This window comes from Leuciscus leuciscus (assembly GCF_965113295.1).
Source record: "Leuciscus leuciscus genome assembly, chromosome: 12".
Taxonomy (NCBI): domain Eukaryota; kingdom Metazoa; phylum Chordata; class Actinopteri; order Cypriniformes; family Leuciscidae; genus Leuciscus; species Leuciscus leuciscus.
Genome location: NC_138736.1, coordinates 15,209,702 through 15,227,742, shown reverse-complemented (window position 1 = coordinate 15,227,742; position 18,041 = coordinate 15,209,702). Strand labels below are relative to the sequence as shown.

At 36.8% G+C, this 18,041-nt stretch overlaps 1 protein-coding gene across 3 annotated transcripts in view; it reads left to right on the top strand.

Moving 5' to 3' along the window:
* Positions 1-13,255, top strand: part of sema4ab (sema domain, immunoglobulin domain (Ig), transmembrane domain (TM) and short cytoplasmic domain, (semaphorin) 4Ab) — a 45,209-nt gene extending 31,954 nt beyond the window's left edge. For 2 of the 3 annotated variants that reach the window (XM_082185337.1, XM_082185336.1), the window contains exons 3-15: positions 742-902; positions 1,431-1,490; positions 1,612-1,710; positions 2,668-2,773; positions 5,907-6,029; positions 6,147-6,274; positions 6,427-6,608; positions 6,736-6,880; positions 7,527-7,716; positions 8,319-8,434; positions 9,302-9,462; positions 9,633-9,721; positions 10,613-13,255. In XM_082185337.1, coding sequence (XP_082041463.1) covers positions 742-902; positions 1,431-1,490; positions 1,612-1,710; positions 2,668-2,773; positions 5,907-6,029; positions 6,147-6,274; positions 6,427-6,608; positions 6,736-6,880; positions 7,527-7,716; positions 8,319-8,434; positions 9,302-9,462; positions 9,633-9,721; positions 10,613-11,478 — 2,426 coding nt within the window. In that variant the 3' untranslated portion in view covers positions 11,479-13,255. The remainder of the gene's footprint in view (positions 1-741; positions 903-1,430; positions 1,491-1,611; positions 1,711-2,667; positions 2,774-5,906; positions 6,030-6,146; positions 6,275-6,426; positions 6,609-6,735; positions 6,881-7,526; positions 7,717-8,318; positions 8,435-9,301; positions 9,463-9,632; positions 9,722-10,612) is intronic. The other variant, XM_082185338.1, reaches the window with a different exon arrangement.
* The last annotated feature ends 4,786 nt before the right edge of the window (positions 13,256-18,041 follow it).

The following is an 18,041-nucleotide window of genomic DNA, read 5'->3' as shown; positions in this document are numbered from 1 at the left end:
AACATGGAATTTAAAGTAAGATACTCTTTTTAGTGTCAGACATGACTGTTCATTACTCAGGTGTTTCAGAAACAGTAGCTGAAACAAAACAGTAATCAAGATTTCTTTAATTTTGTCTTTCACATCTTGTATGTAGGCAATCACTATTACTGTTGCTGCTCATATAACAAACCTCAAATTCTACAATTTAAACCCCAACATGTATCTGATCCCCACTTGATACATTGTCATGTTATTTGTGATTTATTAAACTAATAATCTCTCCATCAAAAATACCTGCTGTCAAATTGTCACCAAAACATGTTGTGAGAGCGATTTATTTTCTTTGGCCACAATTAAGCACTTTTAGATTTCCTTAATATTTTTGTGGAGGTTTGGCTGCCCCCTGCTGTCAGTGATTTTATTTTAGTTTTATTCCAGAACAGTTACTGTAATTAGGATAAAATTATTATTATTATATATTTTCATCACATGCTCATTAATGGAATTAATGTCACAATCTTAAATGTGTAGTATAATGATCCTAAAAAATGTATCCTTTTCTTTGTTAATTGCTAAATATATATATATATTTTTTTTTTGTGGTTCTGGGTAATAAAACCCTTTCATTCATCCATCAATTGAAATTATTATTTGGAACTCTACTGTTAAACTGTGATTAATTTTTTTTTTTTTCTGTAACTTAATTACATTTATGTTTCTGCTTTTTCATTACTGTTTCTCTTTTCTGCTGTGTCACAGGTAGTCCAGGTCGTTCCCTCACTGTCTTCACAAACCCTGATGTTTATAACACCACCACGCTGTTGCTTAGCAACGATGAGGGCACTTTATTCGTCGGAGCACGTGATGCCATTCTCTCAATTGATCTCAGTCAGACTGACTATATGACCATAAAGGAGAAGGTCAGTGTGATTTTGATTTAGTACATGACTAGCTGAAGAATTGAAGGATCACTATGTCAGCAAAACAAATCAGACTAATGGAAACATAAAAAAAAAATTATATTTATACACACACATATATATATATATATATATATATATATATATATATATATATATATATATATATATATATCATAAATGGATCGTCCCTGGAAGCTGATTGGTCAATATACAGCATTCCATCTCCCTTATATTTCAAGATAAAGGAACAGCTCCCATAGCTGATGATTATTTATGTTGCATAGCAACCTTTTGTTATATCAGGGGCTTCAGTGATTTAATTAAAATGTATGTCCTTGATTTTTATTTTATATAATATTTTATACATTTTATAAAAACTATAAGGCACTTTAGCCGTGACTATATAATTTTTTTTAGCAGGACCTCTCTTGCCTTATTGCTTATAGCTGATCACAAAATAAATATGAGCTTTTTTTCTAACAAGCATGTGATGAATCTGACCTTGTTTTTACACTCACATTTCAGCTGGACTGGTCTCCCTCAGAAAAAGACCTCGATGATTGTTCGATGAAAGGCAAAATGAAGGTATGGGAAACCAATCACTTTAAGTGCTAAACAGTCCCGCCTTTTTGACCCTTATGTTAAACTGGGCAAATATCTGTCGTCTTAAGCTGGCCTTTAACTTAACTCCCCCATTCACCCTCAGATGGATTGTCATAACTTTGTGAGGGTTTTGCAAGAGCTGAACTCCACCCATATGTACGCCTGTGGAACGTTTGCCTTCAGCCCCCGCTGCATCTACATCGTAAGTCAGACCGCATCCGTCTTTTCACAGTTTATTTTGTCCTCTGTTTACTTCTTGTAAGCATAATGTAAACACAAAACAGATGACCGCTGATACGTCTGAAAGAAAAAAAAGGCTTTCTAGGGCTTAGAAATGTAAATAATTATGTAATATATATCTAAAATAATTGTTCCATAATTATTTACGTTTATTAGCCCTAGAAAGCCTTTTTTTTTCTTTCAGACGTATCAGCGGTCATCTGTTTTGTGTGAATATAATCATACATTCATTATTCATTTATTTTACCATGGTAACTTCACAACTATTTAGAAAGTTCTGTGCGATTGTCACAAGGGCCAAAATGCAACAATCGTATGTGCATGTGAAAAGTTGGCTTTACTGTCTGAAGAGCCATGATTATGTAGTATCCTTTCATATGAGTCACATCAATGTCTGTGCACTGACCTCTATTGAGTTAAGCGTCAATCTTAGCCTCAGCATCAGTCACATGACATTAGGACATTACATAACCCTGCTGTCACTGTGTATGTTCAATTACTCCTTGCTTTATAGTTAAAGATTTTATTAGTTTACAACATGTTTGGGGCTTTTATGGTATTATAAACCTTTAAGATGGAACCTTGCGTGACTGTCCTTCACATACCATTGAGCATTCTTCGATCCTGTCATGCAAACACAGTGGTCTCAGTGCTGTTTCCTCACTCTGTGCTTTCATGAGTGTGAGAGGAAGAAGATCTGTGTGTGTGTGCGTGTATCAGGGGAGATATGCATGGCAAATAGCAAGCCTCCAGTCCTGAATGAAAGCATCACAGCTTGTGAATTATTACTGTTGTCAATGTCTTTTCATATAAAATTTAAACAGAATCAGCAAGTGTGGTGTACAGATTGTCCTAATCTAATTTCCTCAAGTTTATCAGTGTATTAATACACGTATTCTTTATGTGCTCATCTCCACAGGATTCAAAGACATTCACCATAGCTACAATCCCCAGTGGTAAGCCTGAAGAAGGCAGAGGTCGTTGTCCTTACGACCCGTACCAGAAGAACACTGCCATAACAGTGGGTAAGAATTCCTCCACTGCCATGAGCATAAAGAGATGGCTTAGGTTATTTGGCTTGTTTCACACAGCATACCCAAGAGATTATTTAAATGTTGAGCAAACAAGCTCATTGGATGCATAATCAGCAGAAGCAAATCAGCTTGTGCCGTGTAGTAAATTATGTGATTGCCTGTGCAGTTTTGCAATAGACTTGTATGATAGTCAGCAAACTCGATTATATTATAAACTATCGTCTTATTCTCAGACGTTTTTGGTCCAATAACTAATACCTCTGTTTTATCAGAATTGAGAAAAGGAAACATAATCTGTTTCCTGATTATGTCCCCAAGGGAATCATATAAAAGGAGAAAAGTAAAGGACCAAATACTGAGCCCTGTGGCACTCCATACTTGACTTGTTTGGTCTAACACTTTGTGTATTAATTAATAAATTATTAAACATATTTAAAACTCCTGATAATCATTTAATATTTTATGGATGTTGTTAAAGAAAATACTTAAAGGTGCATTGTGTAATATTTAGGAGGATCTGTTGACATAAATCCAATATTATATTCATAACTATGTTTTCAGTGGTGTATAAAGACATTACATAATGAACAGTTATGTTTTTATTACCTTAGAGTGAGGCATTTCTATCTACATGCACCGCGTGTCCCCTTAGACGTGATGTCACCATTTTGCGCTGACATGTTTCTACAGAAGCCCTAAACTACTACAGAGCATTTCGTCACTATGTTGTTCCCCGTGCAAAGAAGCTAGCTCAAGTCAGCGAATAAAACACTGACACGATGAACAAGTAACAATAATATTCGCTATAGCATATTGTTTTACTGAATAATTAATTAAACATAATTTCTTAATTTATCTTTGTAAAGAAACCTCATTGCCTAACTGGCCACTCTCTGCTGTCTCAGACGACGACGACATCTTTTCCTGTCGACCACTGTAACTTCTGTTGTTTGCGATTCGCAACCTCACCACTAGATGCCGCTAAAATATACACACCTACTTTAAAGGTGAAGTGATGCCGGGAGTGTTGACATTCGAATTGTTGTCAAACAAAACGGAGGCTAGCTAGACCCTCCCTCCTCCTCATCCCGTCTCCTCCCTCCTCCCCTCCCTTCCGGCATAAAGGAAAGTCAAAGTAGTCACTAAAAACAAAGTTAAGTTTTACTGATACTTCATTCAATGTGTAATGTCACCAAGTTAGATAAATGCTTTTATATATTGCAGAACAGAATGCAGAAAAAGAGAAACATTGTCTTAAAATCGTTTCGCCACCTGAGGTTATAACTATAACTATAGCTCCCATACAAGGACGCAATAATAGCAAGATAACCTTAGCTTCGCGTTTCCCAGTGAGCATAAACAACGGCGGCGGCGTAAACAAATTTAGTCAAAGTTGTCAATAGCCTATAAATGAACATTCAAATCCATAACAAACAGTGGGTGAAAACAATAATTCACACAAATTGTCACCCTACTGTGAATTTGCTTGACCATTTACAATAGAGATTGATCGCTAGCTGAAACATATATGTTGTATTCACCAAAGCTAACGCTGACTGCATAGTTCTAGATAATTACATACTTGTGTTGGTTTGGCGAACATGAACGTCAGTTTAGAAAGAAAAATGGATTTACCTGTTCTGCAAAAACAGAGCAACTGAATGTCTGATTGGAAGCCCTTCTGCCGGCGGAGTTCTCGCCACATTTCGAGGGTTTTCCCGATGTAAATTCGGGACTTCGCGCGTTCCTTATCCTTGTCCCTCTTCTTTACAATTTGTTCATCGGAACGTCGTCTCTTTAGTCGTGTGTCGGCCATAATTCAAACTTCCCTCTTCATGCTTCTCTCTCGTCTCTCCTCCACACCCCCTTCATGTCCACGCGCACTAACCCCCAAACCACACCCCTCAAATACTTCTTGTTGGTGATTGGCTGGAGCACTGTTTGTTGTGTTTCGTGGTGCGGGTGAGCCCAGTTTGTTTTTGTTGCCGTTTGTGGAGCCTGTGGTGTCTAGAGAGACCTCGTTTTTTTACAGTGTGTTCAGGGGACAGGCAGCTAGCGGATAGTGAGGAGATGTTTGCTGTATGTGACAAAAAATGTTTTGGCCTAAAAAACGCGTGACATGACTTAGAGCACCTTTAAAGTAGCAACACAGAAAATACTTTTTCCATATAGAGCATCAGTTCTTTCATGTTAAAAACAATGTCAGTGTGAAAGTACAACACAACTGTTGTAGTTATTGCTGATGCTTCTCCTTCATATTTCTTGTGTGTGGTGTGAAATTGGCCTTGCCATAATGAAGAATAGATTGAACAAGAGAGAGAGAGGCAGATTTCTCTCAGTGAACACACTGTTAATCCTCTTGCTCTTAAATCCTAGTCCTGATCTACTTATTTTGGGTGGCTGACATGTGACTTCAGACATGAGAATGACCTGAGAATGTTCACTTCACATTTACCTCATCATAAATCGGACAGGCCTACAGCCTGTTTAAAGCCATGCATGAACCCCAGTTGGCAGACACTCTGTTGTTTGTTGTGTGCATACACAGTATACTGTTTAAAATAAAGGTTATTTACTGTCATCTATAGTTCCATGAAAAACTTTTAACATCCGTTACACTAAAGGTTCTTTATAGTACAAAAATGTCCTTCTGATTATCAAAATGTTCTTCATAATAATAAAAAATCATTCAAGAACTATTCACTGAAAGGTTCATTGTGGAAGCCAAAATTGTTTCTTCTATGGCATCACTATAAAACCACACGCTTAGAACCTTTAACTATGGAAATTGAAGTTTATCTAATTTGTGATGTCTCTCTTGACTTATCTATTTTATCTCTGACTTTACTATTTGTAAATGTGAGGCTGTAGGTGCTACAACATTTTAAAAGAATGAACAAACCTGTATTGAAACTAAAGAAGAGATGTTAGGCAGAATATCCAAGCAGTTGTTTTCCACACAAGGAAAGTGGAAGAACACCCCTATCCAAAAAGCATCATAAAAGGAGAAAAAATGTAGCTTGATGGTAATGACTGAAATTATGAATGCTTAGGTGAGATAAATGTTTGTGTATGTGGTATATAATGTCAGTGGTACACAATATAATGGTTCTTTATGTTTCAGATGGAGAACTGTACACCGGAACAGTGGCAGACTTCAGGGGAACTCGGCCTGTCATTTCACGCCACTTGAGCGAGGGCAGCCATGTTGATCTGAAACTGGATGACACGCTTGGCTGGTTAGAAGGTAAGATAACTTTGTTTTTAATGCTGCCACAAAAGCAAAGAGAGGGAGAGATTTTACTGATTCCGCTTTGCTTCGCTTTATAACTACACTGCTTTCTTTTTCACTACACAAATCCAGATCCTACTTTCATCAGCTCCACGTATGCTCCCAGTGAGGAGAAGGTTTATTTCTTCTTTAGTGAGACTGGAAAAGAGTACGACTTCATTGAAAAGTTTACAGTGTCTCGCATTGCCCAAGTTTGCACAGTAAGTGTTGATTGTTGATGGATTTCTTGTGTATGTGAGCATGTTTATAACACACCTTCATCAAATTCATCAAACACCTATGAAAGATTAGTTTCATTTGAGGTGGGTTTTATTGAAAATGTCATTCTCAGTAGGTGTTAATCTCTCTTTAGAGTGATGTGGGTGGGCAGCGTACTCTTCAGAAACGCTGGACCACCTTTGCCAAGGCTCAGCTACTATGTCAAGCTGCCCAAGAGCTGCCATACAACATCCTACAGGACATTGTTAGCCTTCCGCCACCGGAGGGCGCGTCTGAGGACGAAACTCTATTCTATGGGATTTTCAGTTCTCAGTGGTGAGGAAACATGCTTTATTATTCTGAGTTTTTAAATTATTCCCCTATATTTGAAAGTAGTGAGGATTTTTTTTATAATTTGCCATTTTGCTTAAAACACTTACCTCAGTTTTTGCGTGTTTTTTAGGCGAGTAAACTTGGGTCGCTCAGCCGTGTGTGCGTTCAGCCTCAAAGACATTAAAAAGGTGTTTGCAGGACATTACAAGGTTCTGAATCGGGACACTTTGAAATGGAGCACACGGGTACAGGAGCAAATGGCAAACCCTGGAGAGGTTAGTGTCATAGTGCCCTGAAAGGCCCCTTTATTTTGTATTTTTTTATTTAGTTTACACCGTCCAGAAGTTTAGGGGCAGTAAGAAATCAATGCATGGATGCATTCATTTGAGAAAAAGTGACAGTAGCAACATTTATAATGTTACAAAAGATTTATATTTCAAATAAATGCTGTTCTTTTCAACGTTCAATCAAAGAACCCGGATTTTTTTTTTTTCAGTTTCCTCAAAAAGATTCAGCAGCACAGTTGTTTTCAATGTTGATAATAATAAGAAATGTTTCTTGAGCAGAAAATCAACATACTAGAATTGTTTCTGAAGGATCATGTGATCCTGAAGACTGGAGTAATGATGCTAAAAATTCAGCTTTGCCATCACAGGAATAAATACAATCTTAAAATATATTCAAATAGAAACAGTTACTTTAATTTGTAACAGTATTTCACAATATTATGTTCTTTACTGTATTTTTCATCAAATAAATGCAGCCTTGGTGAGCATAAGAGACTTCTTTCAAAAACATAAAAAATCTTTCTGAGCCCAAACTATATTTTATTTTATTTTATTTTATTTTATTAACCAAATTCTCTTCATTTGTTTTCTTATGCCCTTAAATCAAACCAATTTCTGCTGTTTATCTCTGCAGTGTGGCCTCCATAATGCATCGGACAACACTCTGCGCTTTGTTAAGGACAACTTCCTGACTGATAAAAGTGTTGCACCGGTCAATCAGGGCCTTACAATGGTGTCACCTGATAAGAGCTACAGCAACATCGCCGCTCAGAGAGTGCGCGGAGCACGCGGCAGAGATTACACTGTGCTTTACTTGCTCACGGGTAAATATTGTTCAATATCAGTGTCACCATCAAAAATCACAATTAGACTGATAGTGGAGACGTTTTTCTTTGTCAGTAGTTTAAGTAAGTATCATAATGCAGTGTTTTTCAAAAAGGATTAAGATAAATAAAAGCTGAAGCAACCTTTAATTTCTGTTCTAAAATTAAAAATTACTAACACAAAGTAAAATTTACTAAAATCTAAAAATAAAAGCTAATTAAAAATATGAATAAGTGTTATAACAGTATATAAATAATTTTTTAAAAAGCTGTTTTTGGATATATTATTCCATATAGAAAAATAATATTCCTAAACACCATAACAATTAATGACAAGAATAAAATGTGCTAGATTTAATGAGAGTAAAAAGAACTTGACAATTGTAATATGAGTATTCCTATAAACTGCATTCCTATGCAGATTCAATGCATTGGTTGGGTTGTCATATTAGACTGTAGAACAACACATATTTTCCCAGACATCAAAGAAATGCATATATTGTTTTCTTTTTTTGTGACACTATTACTGTTTCTTATAATCGTTTTCCCCTTTCGAGTCATTTAAAATGATCTTAATACCACTGTAACCGTGTTCCCTGTAGAGTCTGGCTACCTGCACAAATCTGTAATCTTGGAGAACGGAGCTCACATCATTGAAGAGATCCAAGTGTTTCATCAACCGCAGCTGGTCAAAAACGTCCTGCTTTCAGTCTCTAAGGTACGCATCACTTCAAGTGTCATTTATTAGCTTTACTCGGGGAACAAACATCTGTGCGTGCGTGTATTTAATCTATGTAATCCTCCGACACAATAAAAGTCACTACATGCACAATATCATACTCTTTGAGCTATTAAATCAGATTCCTTGGTTATAACCCCTGTTGTGGCACTGTACATATCCAGTGACTGGTGTCCCAGCTGTAAGACACACATGCTGGGTTATACCACTCCCATCACGCTGCTCAGCCAATTAGAGCCCAGTTGCTCATGACAGACTTTATTTTCTGTCATTATTCGATATTTAATTCTGAGAATTGTTTGTTAAACAAAAACTATGTAAAATTGTTCAAATGGATTGTGTCACCGACCCACAAGTCTATGAGTCTGTATGTACTGACCTCAGCAGTCACATTTCGTCCGTAATAAATATAGAAGGCAGATAACAGTTCTGTTTAGACACGTGGCTTTTCTGAGAGCCGTATGCTATATACCTTTTCACTGACTTAAAATGAACATTTATGGCATAATACAATACAAGTTGTTTATTTAATATTTAATCTTACTTAAATTAATATCTGTTAGTTACCCTGTTGAAGCGTTCATGAGTTAAATGAATTTTACAGGGTTCCTTAACACCAACTAGTCTATTTTGAAAAGGTGTAGTTTAAATTTGAAATGTATTCATATATTTAATATTGATTTTATAAAGGAAAGAAAAAGGAAATGTCAAAAGTCTGCATAGTCACAGCTTCATTCTTTTATAGTATTTATTTAATCATGGCACTGCAAATTTACTGAACAGAAATGTATTTTATGGTGCAAGAAAGAGTCTGAAGAATTAAATGTAAATGTCTGTCTTCCCCAGGGTGCAGTGCTGATAGGCTCTTCAGAAGGAGTGGTGTCAGTACCAGTGTCCAACTGTTCTTACTACTGGAGCTGTGCTGAGTGTATTCTAGCCAGAGACCCCTTCTGCGGCTGGGACCCTGTGATGAAAGTCTGCACAGACATAACTAGTCAGGACAGGCTGTAAGTATCATTACAGCCAAGTGTATTCAAACCTAATAAATACTCCCTAATTAAATATGCAGTTGGTTTAATGCGCTTTTATTGCAGATTTCATGCATACACATTGATTAGGTTACTTCAGCGTACCCCTGTCCATTGTTTTTAATCTCTCCTTTCACTGCTTTTCACAGTGTCCAGGATGTAGATGAGGGTAATGTGTCAGAGCAGTGTAAAAATGTGATCCCCAGGTCACGCTCTGGCCAGCCCCGAACCTCTTCAAGTGAGTACAGTTAATGTGTACATCTTCATAATGTTTAGATATCAGTGTATAAATGCTGTTTTTTATTCCAAGAGTCCCAAATTCTATCCTTTTTAATTGTGTACCATTAATTTACTCATAATTGAATCTCAATTTAATTTATTGCAGTTGCAAATGTAGTACAAATATTCTTGTTTGTCTCATTTTTACTTAGATCTTTGAGTGTGTTCTTTACTATTTATGGCATTTTCCATGAAATTTCTGCATTCAAAAATGAACAATAATATCATACAACAATGCCAAAATCTTGGCACAATATTGAAATATTTATTTCTTTTAAGGGGAAAAAAACATAACCAAAAACATAATATTTGGCTGTCACACATTGGACATACAACCCTGTTACCACAGGTTTTTTCCTCTATTAAGAAAGAAAAAAAAATCCTAAACGTGTGACATCCAGGAAGTAACATCATTTGGCATGAAAGCTATTTAATTCCATGCCCTTAATTTTCTCACATATTGTAGTATTTCCATGTAACTGTTAATAATAAATATGTAACCTAATTTAGCATAACATAATAATTGAATTGTAATTTTTGTGTTTTTGTAATAGAAATTCTAGAAAATATTCACAACAATTATGGTTTTAAACTATTTAGTTATGTACCACATGTAGCTAACAGGGTTGCAAAAATGTAAAGTTAAATATAAAGCAAATCAAAATATATCATATGAATGAATGAATGAATGAATGAATGAATGAATGATTTTTAATTGAAACCTTCTTTTCAAGTCCTGTTTTGTGCTTACTCGTGTAAAAGTGCCATACAGAGTACTGGTTTAACTGCATGCCTGTGTTGCCATCGTGGTTTTGTGTGTATGCTGACCCTTGACCCCTGACCTCCTCAGCTGTGTGTCCTCCAGGTGAAGTGGTGTCTGTGTCTCTAAACGAGGTAGTGCACCTGCAGTGCCCGGAAGCGTCACACCTCGCCAAACGCCACTGGGAGCGTCTTAACAGCCAACTCTCGCCCAAAATCTACATTCAGCCAGACAACGGCAGCCTCAGCTTTGTGGCGACCCCGTCCACCCTGGGGAACTACCTGTGTCAGGCTGTGGAGAACGGCTACACCCAAACGCTGATCTTCTACCATGTTAAACAGAAGAGCACCCCCACCATCCTAGCTGCTTCCCCGAGCCGCCCGCAGAGCACCCCGACTGCCGAAACGGGAAATAAACCCCCCATTTCCACTCCCAGGTGGATGATACCCAAGCAGACGGAGCCGAGGCCTAAACCAGAAGATGTGGATCCTACTGTCACACACAAAGATTTGCTGGCGATCACAACGCGCAAAAGTAGAAATTTCACCCGCTTGTCTGGGGCGAACGAGGAAAACTCACAAATGATTGAGCCTAGCGGAAACCTCCAGCAAGTGAACACACCGACCTACTTGCAGGAGCTAGTGGTGGTGTCCGTTCTGTTAGCTCTGTGCATCAGTCTCTTGCTAACCATCGCGGTTAACAGGTTCAGGCATCTTTGTCACAGCAGGACGGTCCCACAGACGACTCCTCGCAGGGACGCCGAAAAGGGAGGAAGTGCGACACCCCAGGAGAGAGAGTCTCTCAGAGGGCATTCGCCACGTTTGGAAAAGCGGAACGGACAAGCTCCTAACGGACAGTCCCACAATGGTCAGGCACATAACGGCAAATCTCCCATCACACTGAGCAACAGTATGCTGAACGCCTCTAATGGTCACCTACCCAACACACCCATCTGAGGGCGGACACTGTGATGGTACCCTCTCACTGTAAACCTCTTTTCTGAGCCAAACTGGGCTTCTGCTGTATCAAGCCCTTTCGCTGAACCACTTGTGCAGGATCGACTGGTAAAAAAAAAAAAAAGGTACAAATGGCACATTGGACCTTTTACAAACTTTTGAAACTGTAAGACTCGAAGATCTTGAACTCTAGGTACTAGTGCATTTTCAGTTTGTTAATATTTAAGCTGTAATTTATGTGACAACTGTTTGTTTCAGTCTAAAGTGTATCAGATTTTATGCCTCTCTTAAATCACTTTCAGGCAAACATAAGTGAAATATATAGATGGACGGTTTAAGATTTTCATTGATCTCTTCAACCTTTTTAATTGATATTAGAAAGTTAATTCCGCTCAGTTTAAAAAAAATCTTATAATCAAAATTTTAATGGACCTTAAATGTTTTAATTACTAACATTTCCTAAGAGAGGCTTAGAAATTTTAAATTCAAAAACAACTTTTTGAACTTTCATATTTCATTTGCATAAAATATTCAGTTTCCAGTACTCTGTCTACCTTGTTCTATATCGCTATATCGCACATCTTTTTTAGTCTTTGCCTTTGTTCCTTATTCTTGTCTGATTTCACATTTTAAATGTCAAGACGAGGTATGTTTTCATTTTTTCATTTTTATAGTCTTAAAGGGACACCCAAAAAAGAAATGTATGTCATAATTTATTCATCCTCCTCTCTTTCCAAACCTGTATGACTTAATTCCTTCTGTGGAACACAAAAGAAGTTACTTTGAAGAATGTTGAGAATCAAAGAGTTTTACTTCCCATTGACTTTCACTTATATATAATGGTGGCTACCAACATTCTTCAAAATATCTTTAAAGCTCCACAGAACAAAGAAAGTCAAAAAGGTTGAAACAACACGTGGGTTTGTAAATGCTGACAGAATTTTCATTTTTGGATGGACTATACCTTTAACTTTGCACCAATGCAAAAATGAAGCTTTCAAAGATGCTTTTCAAGTGTTTTATTTTTAAGTATTTTGTGTAATGCATAAGAAAGTTGTGCTGATCAGTCATGTGTAAGTACGGGTAGTTGTATCTCTATCATTTATATTTCAACATAAGAATAATTCAATGTAAAAAATAATACTCAAAAGTGTAATGTCAGTACCTCGTTCATTATTGACCACTTCACTATAACCTAATGGCAATTCACAGTAACTGCGTCAACACTGGAACTACGCCCATTTTGTTACATTTTCAGCATCAGAGCATAGTTGAGGTAAACTGAATTCTTTACAAATTGTAGACAAAGAAAGCTGATTTTGGTCTTGTCTTAAGTATGATTTATTTTTATTTTTTTAAATTGGTAGTTGCTGTGTTTTGCCTTTGCACATCAGTATATTGGGCCTGATTGCTACTTCTAGGTGGGAGTGACCTAAACCAATCTTTTGTTTGTTGATTTCTTTCCCAGCCTGTGATTTGTCACTGAACGGTACGAAATTGAAGTCTTCATTCTGGGGAAATCCCTTGTAAATTGTGATATTGCCAAATCTGTGTTTTATAATCAGAGAATGGAGAACATGTTCTTTCTAGTAGTTCAAAGAACAGTTTCATTTTCTGTTTGTCTTTAGCTGGATAACTGAGTCCCAATCGAAGTCCAATATGTGAAGTCACAGGACAAGATGCATTCCCCTGCATGCCACTGTTTTGAAAGATTCTGTTTATTTTTTTATAGCCTCCAAAAGCAGGCTGTTTTGAAAATAAAAGATATTGATTTAAAGTGTTTACTACAACTTTCCTTTTTTATTGCCACTAGGTGGCATCAGAAGACAAAAAGTGAAAATCTATAGACCATAAATGAACTTTCAAGTGCTCTTCAACTGGTGATGTTTCAGGGCACTTTCCATATTTCTAATGTAAATGTCACATTTATTTATATAGCGCTTTTTACAGAGATAACAGGAAAATGCAACAAAGTTTGTTTCCAGAAGAAAATAGTGTCAAAGTCCAGCTTAAGTCAGTTCAGTGATGTTTCATTTTGTTGTAAAAAAGTTATTTAGTTCATTTTTTATATATATATATATATATATATATATATATATATATATATATATATATATATATATATATAGCCGCTCAGGAGAAAACAGTGATGTCATCGTCCTGCTCAATTCAGTTCTCGTATAATGGTATCAATGCAGGCAGACCAATATTATTGTTGAATATTAAATTAAATGTTACATTTATTGTCCCCAACTAAGCAAGCCAAAAGCCAATGGCAACAAATGTGGAAAAAACATGTCATTTTTCTCCAATCAAAAACAAGCTAGAGTAATGACTGTCATACTGTACACAGTTAGAACCCCACCACCAAGAAGACATATTCAGCATCTGCTGCTGCATTTGAACAAAACTTGTTTTGGAGGTATGAAAGTTTTTCATGAGATGTATTTTTGTCATACTGTCCTGACATTTTGTATGAATTAAGGTCCTTTCACACTGGACGCGATTTTGACGCACGAATCATTCGCGCAATGGTTTTATTTTTCGATCTGCTGTTTGTGTAATGAGTGCTTCCACACCGAACGAGAATGCGCAGCGGCGAAAAAACGACTTATTTTATTCGCTTCGAAGTCGATTTTTTTTTACTTTTGCGGCGACAAATTAGGATTCAGCCAATCACATACTACAAGGACAACGATTTGAAAGACAATGTGTGGCGTAGCATTGCCAACCAACTCGGTTATCTTGACTGTGAGTTTGTTGTGTGATAGTTTTAGTCATATAGTCCTGTGCTGTGTAGGCTAGCAGGCCAAACTACATTTGGGATAGAAAGCTAACACTATTATCGTCAAAGATAGAGACAGAGACCGTGTTTACTTTGAACACGTAACAAAATGTAGTGAGACTATTTAGGGCTGCTTTTAGTATAGCAGCTACTATACATTCCTTGTGTGATATCTACAGTTTCTAGTCGAATGATTTTTAACTTACTTACTTCGTGTGTTACATGTAATGTGTAGTTACATTACAAAACGCACTGTGTTTAGTTGAAGACGCAAAAAAAAAAAAAAAAAAAACTGTGCACATAAGCATACTCCCCTTCAGACTCTGTTCTGTAAGATTGGGTGCACCCAAAACCTTCTTTTCTGTCTTTTAAATAAAATGAAAAGCTCGTCTTCACTGGATGCTATGACTATGACTGGATGATGATGATGATGATGAAGTGTCCATGTTTTCTCAGCTGTCGGCGCGATTCGCGCGAAAGTTTGGGAATGTTGAAGCTCTCTGAACGTCACAGACGTCACAAAGTCGCGTCGCGGCTGATGTGAATGGTTTTGATGCGAACTATTGGCACACGAACTATTCGCTTTTTCGTTACGCATCCGGTGTGAAAGGGCCTTAAATCAAAACTTACTTAGTTTGAATTATTGTTTTGTTGACTTCTAAGTGACATGGTTAACGTGTCAAAGTCAGTGTGTCTAGCAGGCACATGATGTTCTGTCATGGCTGATAGGGTTGGGGACGGTTGCAACAAGTTATAAATTGCATGTTTAATAAAAGTTGCATTACAAATTGTTCGGTTATTCCTGTCTGACACTGAAATATGGAGAGATTGAATAGCATCTGTAACACCTGCACACTGAATCTATGTAGGCCTATATTCTACACATAATCAAACAAAACTCAATAACTGTTATTTGATAATTAGCCTATGACTGACTAAAAGAAATAGTAGGCTACAATATTATTATTGTATAAATAAATAATATTATAATATTATAGTAGGCTTAAAACAGTTAATATTTTCAGAATTCTATGCTCATTGAGACAAAAAGCTAAAGTTAATTAATGAAATTTAAGGTATTTTTAATATGTTGCAACCGTCCCTGGGTTGTGTTGCAACTGTCCCCTGGGTTGGGGTCAGTTGCAACATCTGGCTTCTTCCATTCAAATAAATACTGTGAATGATATGTCATCTTTAAATGGTATGGGTAATTAGCAGACAGATGCAAGTTTAATATATACAAATTTGGTTGGTCTAGTCCAGGGTTTCTCAAACTCGGTCCTGGAAGGGCCACTGTCCTGCACAGTTTAGCTCCAACCCTGATCAAACACACCAAGCTGTGAGTTTCTAGTGTTGCAACCATCCCCGGTCTCCCCCATCGGGTGTTATAGGAAGTGTACCCGTTCCAGCTGACCTCATTTATGTAGCCTAATAATCATTTAACTGATTTGAATAATAGGAATGTATAATTTTCTATGTGTATGCCAGGTTAAAGAGATGTGTTTTTAGTCTAGATTTAAACTGACAGAGTGCGTCTGCTTCCCGGACAATGTTAGGAAGACTGTTCCAGAGTTTAGGGGGTAAATAGGAAAAGGATCTACCGCCAGCAGTCGATTTTGATATTCTAGGTATTCTCAACTGAAGAGAATTTTGAGATCGCAATAGACGTGAAGGAGTATAATGTGTTAAGAGCTCGCTCAAGTAATCTGGGGAGCTAAACCATTTAGTGCTTTATAAGTAATCAGCAATATTTAAAATGTATGTAATGTTTAATAGGGAGCCAATGCAGTGTTGACAGAACAGGGCTAATATGGTCATACTTCCTGGTTCTAGTAACTCTAGCTGCTGAATTTTGGACCAGCTGTAGTTTGTTTATCATGCGTGTGTGGAAGTAAAATAACGTCAAATATTTTTGAAATAAAAAGCCTGTTGAATTGCATTACTTGAAAAAAATAGGCATTGCATTAACCATGCTTGCATTTTAATGCATTGTATTTTTAGGGCTTGCATTTTTATGGGCTGAAATTCAACATGGTTGAATATTTAAGCTGTGAATATTTCAATTAAAAACATTTCAAACACCTTTTCATTATTAAAAATTCAATAATCCATATTCACCTTTCATATTTCACTTCCAAAATATTCAAACCGTTTAAAAATACAACCAATATTATTCAACAGGCAATTTTCGGTCCATTTTATTTCGCTTTGCAAATTCGCTTCCACAAATTCAGTGGTTCAAATTCGACAGTAAATTCAACATTGACGTCCAGGAAGTGCAGGAAAAGCAGTAGATTGCCGAGCATTTTTCAAAGTTTAATGCTGAGCGTTTCCCAGTGATAGACTGGCATAAAGATGGCTTGATGTTGGACATTCGCACATTTAGGGACCGTCTCTAAAGTGTATACGACTTTGGTATACACGTTTCTAACTCCGATAGCATTTGAATAGAACGACTTACAGTCATAAAACCAACTGTAAAGTGTTCATGTAGTGTCAGGCATAATGCGCACCCTTTGGATTTTTGATATTTATTCAAATAAATTTAAGTTTGCTATTGAAGTTAGAAACGTGTATGCCAATGTTGTATGCAACTTTAGAGACGGTCCCTAAATGTGCGAATGTCCAATGTCAAGCCAATTTTACATTTAGTCATTTAGCAGACGCTTTTATCCAAAGCGATTTACAGTTAAACAAACAATAGGAGGACAATATGCAAGTGCTATGACAGTTTAAGCTTATGCAATACACGTATGCATACTATATATATAGAGAGAGAGAAGAGAAGAGAAGAGAAGAGAAGAGAAGAGAAGAGAAGAGAAGAGAAGTGTTAGTATTAATTGATCAAACTTGTGTTTTATGCCAGTAAACGCTCAGCATGAAACTTTGCGCGTTAAGTTCATATTCTGAGTCCATCTGCTTGCCTGTAGCCTATATAGTAGCTACAGCCTACTTCCCCAATAAGGTGCAAGATCTTTCATATCGCTGTATTAGTCCATTAAGCTAGCGTTTTGTCCCAACGGAAGGGGAATCCTTGAGTATGAGGTATTGAGGGAAACCGATTATAATCCCGTTCATGGTAGAGAAAGCTGATGGCATGTAGGCTACAGGGAAAGTAACAATGAAGTTATTGAATGAAACATAAACACAGCTTTTGTGTGTTTATCATCTTTTCCGCATATACTGACACAGATAATCATTTTCATTTTATGAATGAATGTCTTCGTCAACAACAAGCGCTTTTGCACCTCCTGCTGGTGAGGTCGACTAACAGCAGATGGAGAGTATGCTCGGCAATCTACTGCTTTTCCTGCAGTTCCTGGACGTCAATGTTGAATTTACTGTCGAATTTGAACCACTGAATTTGTGGAAGCGAATTTGCAAAGTGAAATAAAATGGACCGAAAATTGCCTGTTGAATAATATTGGTTGTATTTTTAAACAGTTTGAATATTTTGGAAGTGAAATATGAAAGGTGAATATGGATTATTGAATTTTTAATAATGAAAAGGTGTTTGAAATGTTTTTAATTGAAATATTCACAGCTTAAATATTCAACCATGTTGAATTTCAGCCCATAAAAATGCAAGCCCTAAAAATACAATGCATTAAAATGCAAGCATGGTTAATGCAATGCCTATTTTCTTTCAAGTAGTGCAATTCAACAGGCTTTTTATTTCAAAAACATTTGACATTATTTTACTTCCATATGCGTGCAGGGCAACCACCCATGAGAGCATTACAATAATCTAGCCTTGAGGTCATGAACTAACTGTTCC